A 9,671-nucleotide genomic window follows, 5' to 3' on the forward strand; every position below is an offset into this window, starting at 1 on the left:
CGAGTGGGGCGAGAGGGGCAGTTCCAAGAACTCGCTGGCTCTAGTGTCGGAATCCTCAAACACTCAACTTGCATTAGCAATCAGGCAGGATTCGCTCCACCTCACTGCACACTCCCCATCGCCCGCTGCTCTCATCTGCGATCTCTCCCGCACCGCGCACAGAGTGAGTACTCTGCTTCTAGCTAGCTGGTTGGTACACATCGCCGCCGACCATGGTGCAGGCGGCGCACGAACCGCAGCAGCAGCTCGTCTTCGACGCCGCCCACCTGAGCGGGCAGGCCTACATCCCGCAGCAGTTCATCTGGCCGGCGGACGAGAGCCCTACCCCGGACGCGGCGGCGGAGCTGCCCGTGCCGCTCATCGACCTCGGCGGTCTCCTCTCCGGCGACGCCGGGGTCGCCGACGAGGTGGTCCGCCAGGTGGGCGAGGCGTGCGAGCTGCACGGCTTCTTCCAGGTGGTGAACCACGGAATCGACCCGGCGCTGCTGGCGGAGGCCCACCGCTGCATGGACGCCTTCTTCACGCTGCCCCTCCCGGAGAAGCAGCGCGCGCAGCGGCGGCAGGGCGAGAGCTGCGGCTACGCAAGCAGCTTCACGGGGCGGTTCGCGTGCAAGCTGCCCTGGAAGGAAACCCTCTCGTTCCGCTACTCGGCGAGCCCGGCCGCCTCTTCCGACCTCATCGTCGACTACTTCGTCGCCAAGCTCGGCGAGGACTATCGCCACCACGGGTGGGCACCATTCAGATCTTGCTTTCATTCAGAACAATTAACGAATCTATCTATCTATCTATCCATCTATCTATCTATCTATCTACACACACACACCATGCATGCATGCATCATGCATCATGCATGGCGAGTGATACAGAGAACGCACACTAGAACAGAACAGAACAGAGTCGGATGATATGATGGACAAATGCATCGAGTACTGACTGACTCTGCTGTTGCGTGAATGATGGAAATGCAGGGAGGTGTATGGTCGGTACTGCTCGGAGATGAGCCGCCTGTCCCTGGAGATCATGGAGGTGCTGGGCGAGAGCCTGGGCGTGGGGCGCTCCCACTTCCGGCGCTTCTTCGAGCGCAACGACTCCATCATGCGGCTCAACTACTACCCGCCGTGCCAGCGCCCCAACGAGACGCTGGGCACGGGCCCGCATTGCGACCCCACGTCGCTGACCATCCTCCACCAGGACGAAGTCGGCGGCCTGCAGGTGTTCGGGGACGGGCGGTGGCGGTCCATCCGTCCGCACGCCGGCGCCTTCGTGGTGAACATCGGCGACACCTTCATGGCGCTCTCCAACGGGCGGTACAAGAGCTGCCTGCACCGCGCCGTCGTCAACAGCCGCGTTCCGCGCAAGTCGCTGGCCTTCTTCCTGTGCCCGGAGGTGGACAAGCTGGTGTGCCCGCCGGGGGAGCTCGTCGACTCCAGCAACCCCAGGGCGTACCCGGACTTCACGTGGCGGACGCTGCTGGACTTCACGCAGAGGCACTACAGGGCGGACATGAGGACGCTGGAGGTGTTCTCCAACTGGCTCCGCCATGGCCAGACTCAGGAGGCCCTCCTGCTCTAGGCAGCCACTTGATTAGTACTCTAGTCCGTTAATTACCTACCATGCATCTCCTTTCTGCTCTGCCCTGTTTCCGTACAGGATTATACTCCTATGTTAAGTACGTGTGTTGATTAGCAAGAGATTCCTGGTCTGATCTGCACGAATCTCCCTCAGACAGCCAGTGCAGAGGCGTAGGAGGACATCTCCTTAGATCTTAAGCAGAAGATTTACTTTGCCCACATGAACGATGGATGGATGGATGGATCGTCGACACGGCACAAAATTATGTTTTCTTCCTTCTTCATGGTTGATTTTCGGCTATTAATTAATCAACTGAAAAGGGTCTTGGCTTTCCTTGCCGATCGGCTTTTTGTCGCGTCATGCTCTCCTACCTTCCTAGTCCGTATTTCTATTTTGGCGTTTCCTCTGTTTTTGACTTTCCCGTTGGAGCTGAGCTGAGCTGAGCAGGTGGGGCACGAGAGACGCTGCCATTTGCTCTGCAGAGTATTACAGTACTCCGGTAGCTAGCTTACACGGTACCAAAGTGAGATTACTAACAGTTATATTTAAAAGACTAATCAAACCATTCGATTATCCAGTTCTTAACTATATCTATTGTAAATCTGTGCTGTCACATCTCTGAACAATAGTATTGCTAGCCGGCATTTCTTCTTCCCCCTGTCTGTGTCTGTCGATCTCTACATACGCATGCAGCTAATATAGCTAGGTAGATCTATTCCATATATACCAAATGAAGAGGAACAGACTAAATAAATCAGGGGACAAGGTGTATATGTGCGTGCGTGATTTAAAAGGGTTGAGCATCAAGTAGGTAACGGAACAGTTTGGAGGGAGACGTACAGGCGACAGAGAAACAAGACCAGACGATGATGAGTAGTAGTATAGCGGTAGCAGTAGAATAAAAGGGGAGAGAAAGGGACGGAGGGAGAAGCGACGACCAAATGGGAGAGAGAATTTTATCCGAGCTGAGCTGAGGTGAGTGGGAAGGAAGAAAAGAAAGGCCAAGGTGGCGGCCGGGCGAGGGAGGCAGCAAGCATCGTAGACGCCAAATTCCACTTGCCAGTTCCATGAGGCCGCCCAGATGCCATGTCGATCGCTACCTGAGGTGGAGTGTGACGCCAGTTCCTGTGCTGACCGGCCTGACCCATTTCTCCTCGAGCGTGCAGTCCAGCTCGCTCCCTCTCTCTTTCTCTCTGACAGTTCGGCTCCACCCGTTAGCTCCCTCCCCCTTCCTCCCGCAACCGCTCCTGCGCTTGGCGCAGCGCCGCAACAGCGCGGCCAAAACCATTGGCGCCCTCGTCTCCACCTGCGCCTACGAATTCCGCACCCACCGCACCCGCGCCTATATATACCGCCCGGCCCGCCCCTCTCCCGTTCGCACACAGGCCCACCACTCTACACCATCGCCGAGCGCCATTGCTGTCACCGAGCTCCGCCAAGCACCCGCTGCCACAACCAAGTTTCCTCGGCGTGTCTGAGGCCGCTACCAGCACCGCAAGGGTCTGAGAAACACATCCCACCCCTCGGCTCTCCCTCTCCGCCGTCGGAATCACCACCTCGCCGAGCTCCGGTAAGCCTCGCCGTTGCTGGCTTCCTCCGTCGCTTTCTGAGGTCGGCTGACAAGTTTTTCGGCATAGCAAGACCCCGAGGATGCTTCCCTGACCCTCAATTTTACGTCTCCCACACCAAAACCTCATCCCCGAAGCTCACCATCGACTCCTGCGGCCGTTCACCGCTGCCCGCCATTGCTGAGACCCCGTCGACCGTGTAAAGCCCTTAGTAAGATTCCACATCATCATCTCTTTTGATTGTGCCATTTATCGTCAAATTTGGTAGCCCGTAGCCCCTGTTCTCGTGTCACCGATGGTGTTCCGGCCATATCCAAGGCGGCGGCGCCGTCTCCTTGTCGTCGCCGGCCACCAACTTCACCTATCCGCCTTGAGCCGTCGGATCTCCAACCTGCAACCACGATTAGATCTAGCCTTACCCCTTTGCGGACCAGTTTAGATCGCGCCACGTGTGCTCATAATTCCAGTCAGCCAGCCATGCCACGTCAGCGGGCCAGGCGGACGCTTTTGTCCTACGTGGCATGGCCATGTCAGTCGACCAAACTGATTCATCAACCACATCAGCTTGCTGACATCATGCTAATGTCATAATTAGGTTTTCTAAATAAATATTAATATGTTAATTCTTTTAAATAGGTAATTTTGTAGTTAGGTCCCTAGACTTTTTGGGTTTCACAAAAAGCCCCTTCCAGCCCATGTTATTTCCCCTAAACTTTTACTTATTTACAAATAGACCCTTGGATTTTTACAAATAAATTTCTAGAACTTTCTATTTTTGCAAATTAGCCTTTGTTCTTTTTCAGGAAAGCCCTTGTAACTTAAAACCCGCATAACTTTTTCATACGAGCTCCGTTTTAGGCGATTCTTACGCTCCCGCAATCGTAGCAGCAAGTTCTATCCGTTAGTAATCTTTTTATAATGCCTTGATACTGTTTGGTGTATGTTTTTAGATGTTTGTGTTTGTTTATTTCTGGTGTGCTTGATTGCAATAGGAGACGAGCAGTTCGTGAACCTGCAGAATCAGACTTTCGAGGAGTTTGAACAACCTGCGGTTGAAGATAAGTGTCCTTGATCACATTGATCCCATTGTAGAAAATTGTATCTTTTATTTTTCTAGGTGAATGCTTGTTAATATGAATCCCATGTTTAGGATTTACTAGTATTTTTTCGTGATTATCCTTGTCGCTTGTGTTGTAGTCTAGGTGTCTAAGGGTAGAAATGCTTAGTCATGCTGTCAAGTCGGGTGGGTTAAATGTTAATCTGAATAATGGTCTATGCAAAATGAAGCAGTTTGGGTAATCTTTGTAGCAACTTTGACCATAGGGATCTAGGTAGGTTGGTATGGTTGCTGTGTGCGTATTAGGTGATGTGCAAATACATGCTGTAGATCCTAAGGACTTGTTTGTGAAGCCTCTAACCCGACATAACAGCACAACCACGAGGTTTATATGGGTACGGCTTGGCCAATTAATGAGATGTCCTCTTTTTCTTGTACGCACCAATGGGTTATTGAGTGGCACAAGAGGGGGTCTCTGCAGTGGATGGAATCCCTGTTAACGGTGAAAACTTAATGGGTGCATATGTATTTGGAGGCGCTTTGTAAAAGCCTTGTATTGATAACCCGGCTCTACACCTTGAAACTGTGAAGCAAAACGGGAATCATGACTTGTGGGTAAAGTGTCCAAACTCTACGGAGTATAAAACTGATCGATCAGCCGTGCCCACGGTCAAGAGCGGGCTTGGACTTCTTCATGATTAGTGGGGACCTTGGATGGTTGGTTTTGGGTAGTCGAGTGGTGGAACCTTGAGGAGTTGGTAGCTGGGTATGGGATATCTGGTGAGTCTGATAGTCTGATGGAATCCGATGAGCTGTTCCTTTAATGTTGGTGTCATCACACATAGTAAATATGTTTGCTATGTCTTTTTTAGTCCTAGATTAGAATGGCATAGATGTAGTAAATCTGAGTCAAGCCTTTATTGCCTTAATCTTTCATGTCATATTTTCCCACACTTGATGAGTACTCCATGTACTCACGCTTGCTTTCTCCCAATCTCTTGATGCTGCTTAGAAGGTGAGGATTTCGAGGACATCCCGGTCAATGGAGTTGAGTTCTAGGAGAAAGAAGATTTCGACCTGAAGGCCATGTCGTAGGCTAGCGCTCCCACAGACAACACATGTGGTTGGATGGAAGACCCGCTATCGCTGGAAGTTATCATAGTATTTTCTTTAAGACCTAGGAGTCCTTTTGCAATAAATCTTATCATTATGTAATGACACTGTTATGTTATCACTTATGAAGTCGCCGCATATATGAAAACTTCATCCTAGCATACATGTGGAACGCATCTGGTTTGTTCTCTTGAAAACCGGGTGTGACACGGAGCTGAGAGCCATATCATCCAATCCTTTAATTTGTTTCATCACCTAGGTCTAAGATTATTCAGAGAGATCAAGATGCATGATATATGCAAGCATCAGGAGCAGACCATCCCTATAGGTAGAGTGAGGCCGCCCCTGTAACCGGTGACCCATAACCCACCACCACCTGGTCTCTAGCCCTAGCAGCTAGGCATTGGGCTACCAAAGGCAGAGAAGAACGACATTAGGACCATGACGGGAGGTCGATGCTGACTGTGTTGCTGGTCGCTGAGCAACACGATAGGGCTATGGGTTTTGGGTGGCTAGGATTACAAAGTGTGAATGAGAGAGGGGATGGGAGGGGAGGCCTAGCCCACGAATTAGATGAGAAGATATCGACTCCTCCTGCTCATGCCTTTGTCGACGCATCGCTTTTCGCTCATCTCCTCCTCTCTCCCTACGACAGTCGGCGGCGAGCAGCAGTCACCATACAATTTGGCTCAATGCCCAGCCAGTCCACTCGCCCAGGCCGCGCACTTGCGGCCCTGCGCTTGCGTGAGTGCACCATGGATAGAGGAGAGGCCGGTGTCATGTGTCATGCCTCAGGCTCGACGCGCAGCTGCACATGTTTTTTACATGTCTGCCGTCTTTTTTATGATTACTTAACTTGTAAGTTTTTATAGGTAAAATACTTTAAAAAAATATAGTATGATTTACAGTATACTAGGTCACATAGCTAGTTGTTTGGTACTCTCAGGAGTATGTACTCTCACATACGTATTTTATAATATAGGAAGTATCTCATGTGATAAATGGTATGTACATAGAGTATGTAAGTATATAAGATCATTTAAGTGGTATGCATACTTTTTTTAGGTGATTTGTATATATTTTTTTAAGTATATTACATTTTAGTACAAATATGAAGGTATTATCAAAATCTATTAAAATTGATGGACTTCTTTTCAATTTTTTCATGTAATTTATATTGAAGTACCTTAGAATGATTATATAAGTATACTTATAATGATAAAGGAGTATATTCAATTCATTCCTTTATATATATGTGCTACAGGACATCCACCTTTCTTCGGCGACAGCTTCTTCTTACCCTTTCCATGCATGATCGATCATATCTCCCTTCATTTACTGTATATCTTGCTAACGAAGGACCACATGCATGTAGGTACAGCTATATGGAATTCGATCTCTTTCACACGTGTGGGCTACTACATGTATACACGCATGCAAGGTAGGAGTATTCTCCTTTTTGGCCGCACGGGAGGTTCTTCTCCATCATCAGTAGAGCGAAAAGAAAGCCACTGGTTGCCACCGGCTCTGGGGATCGATCGAGAGTTGCTGGCTCCTAGCTCTTCTGATATGGCTGCACTTTGAAGTATGGAAAAGAGAAGAAGAAAAACTACAGATCGAGCTAGCAGACTAGCTAGCTGCTAAAATCAAGCAACTGTTGGTAAAAATTCAAAATTAGATAACATACATAAGTATATTTATCAAAATAGATAGCATATTATCGTATCTACAAATTTAGCATCCGTATTCGATGCATCATTTACCAAAAATGGATTTTCGGTATATCGTACGCCGAAAAACCCATATTCGGCACACCGTGTGGTGAATACGGCGCTGTATCCCATGATGATATTCGGCACATGGTGTGCCGAGCTATAGTGATATATTCAGCACACGGTGTACCAAATATAACCGGACTTACGGTTTTTGGCGTACGGTGTACTGAAATTCCACTTTTGGTAAATGATGTGCTGAATATGAATGTTAAAATTGTAAATAAGACAACATATTATCTATTTTAGCAAATACGCTCATGTATATTGTCTAATTTTAGATTTTTCTAGCAATTGTTAGCATGAAATTAAGAATTATTAATGGCTATGACGAGGAAACGTAACGCGCGCCTGTTGCTCATGGTTATACTGTAGGTACGTCAGCTTGCCCTGCATGCATGCACCATCGATCCTTTCCTTTAGTAAGCATGCTGCACTTGGAGCTGCTGCCTCTGCCTCTGATCGATCGTCACATCCTAACTCGTCGTTGTAGCTAGGCACACTACTATAGAATATGGCTACACTGTTAATTTCAAAATTCTGGTTACTAGCAGTTTTGAAACCGACAGTAAATAAACTGCAGTGATAGTTCGAGCACTATCACCATCGGGTTTTTCATCGGCAGTGTTGTCCATTTTAGAAGAACAAAAAGGAAAAATACGGGGCGCCTGCTTGACCCCGTGCTAGCTCCGGCGAACCCTGCTCGCACTGCCTCTGACCCCCCGCCTGACGGTTTCATCCATGATTCATATCATTGATAAGCACATAGACAAACACAATAAAAGCACAATAGTTTCATCCATGATTCACATCATCGATAAGCACATAGACAAACACAATACAAGCACAACGGTTTCATCTATGATTTACATCATCGATAAGCACATCCACAAACACAACGCAAGTACACAATCAAAATCAGATGAACTCGAACGTAGATACAAGACTGTTAAAGCACTAAGATTTGTCCACTTCAACTACATCACATTCGAGCATGCATCGGTGGCTGACGACGTGCTTGAGGCGGCGCCGGCTGCCATGGACACATTCGAGCGTGCATCGGTAGAGATGGTAGAGAGATCTAGATCGAGAGACTTAAGTGTAGAGAGACGAGTGGATAAGGAAGAAGATGGAGCAGATATGCGACTTGAATGCTGAGAGAAAATATCAGTCGGACGTACGTGAGTCAAAACCTAGTTGAAACAAAAATTCCGGGTCCGTTCCTATCATCAATGTCAGTCTGAATTATAAACCGATAGTGATACCATCACTGCCAGTTTATAATACGAGGTGACGGTGATGATCCTTATCACTGTCGGTTGACAAGCTATGATGGCTAATTTTTGCACGTGGCTTATCAATCGGCAGTAATGTCCTATCACTGTTGGCTCATTAAGAACTGGTAGTGATCCGGAGGTATATAAGACCGTTTTTTATAGTGACATCTAGAGCTAGCTAATCAGTACTGTAAGCTGCAGCAACCGCACTTAAATTAACCAGTAGAGCTAGCTAGCAGCGGCAGCTCAGGTCCATAGATGGATGGATCGGATGGACTTAGTGATGCATTACATGCGTTGCGTGGTGGGGTCCGTGGGGATCGGATGGCCGGATCTGCAAGGACCACATCACACCCGAACCTAATCCCGCCATGAGTAACAGGTTCCATCGCATCAATGCCTCCAGTATCTCGGCTATATCTATATCTTCCATCTCCAATCTCCATATCCTGCAGATCGATCGATGGTCCCGTTCCCTAATGCATGCAGGTATAGAATCTAATCGCTATCGATCGAGTAGTGCACGTGAAGCTTAACCAAAATAGGGATGTCCCCAGGAGTATCTTGTATCGATCGGACGGAGGAGAAGATATATTGTGAGAGAGTGTGTTCTGTGTGTCCTTTGATTGATACATTGCATGCAGGACCACAAGCTAGAGGCAGCTGCAGGCGAAAGCGGGGAACCCTGTGCGGAGCGGAGACGATCACGACTTGTGTACATATTCGAGGGGACACCGGCACATGGTCATGACGCTGATCGAGTGCTAGGGATCACAATGGGTCGGCTTCAGTACATTATTATTAAGATAATAATGTTAATAAGAATGTATTTAGTCATATGCCCACATAAATATGTTAGCCTCATGATAAATGGGCTGGTCTAGGGAGTATATTGGGAGCATTGGACTAGCTAACATTGTAAGTTATTGGGTAGACCCGTGCATAGATTAAAAAGCTGTTCCCGACCCACTGCTTCGTAGATACCCGGCCCGTTGTGCTCGTGGCAAAAACACAGACTCTATACCGGCTCCATTGGGCGCGGTACCCGAATTCACGGGCGGGATTGACGTTCCTACGAGCGCGTAATCTTGTGCTTTGCGAGCACGGTCCCTGTGGGGTGCAGCAACTTGCGACCAAAAGCATACATGCATGGTGATGGATGGAGATCTGCCTCTCTCTAGCAATTCGATCTTGACGTCTCAACTGATCGATCATGGAGGACCCGGTCAGTTTTTATGAATTATCATGCATGACTGGACTGGAGTCTATAAATTGCAAGCTAGGGACCGGCCGGATCGCGCGCGTGTAGCTA

At 48.5% G+C, this 9,671-nt stretch overlaps 1 protein-coding gene across 1 annotated transcript; it reads left to right on the forward strand.

The window, feature by feature from the left end:
- LOC133914960 (gibberellin 20 oxidase 1-D-like) lies at positions 1 to 1,790 on the forward strand. Its single transcript, XM_062357930.1, has 2 exons — positions 1 to 727; positions 969 to 1,790. Exons 1-2 carry the CDS (start codon positions 213 to 215, stop codon positions 1,570 to 1,572), a joined length of 1,119 nt encoding a protein of 372 aa, XP_062213914.1. The 5' UTR covers positions 1 to 212; the 3' UTR covers positions 1,573 to 1,790.
- The last annotated feature ends 7,881 nt before the right edge of the window (positions 1,791 to 9,671 follow it).

Source organism: Phragmites australis, chromosome 4 (assembly GCF_958298935.1).
Source record: "Phragmites australis chromosome 4, lpPhrAust1.1, whole genome shotgun sequence".
In the NCBI taxonomy this organism is placed as follows: domain Eukaryota; kingdom Viridiplantae; phylum Streptophyta; class Magnoliopsida; order Poales; family Poaceae; genus Phragmites; species Phragmites australis.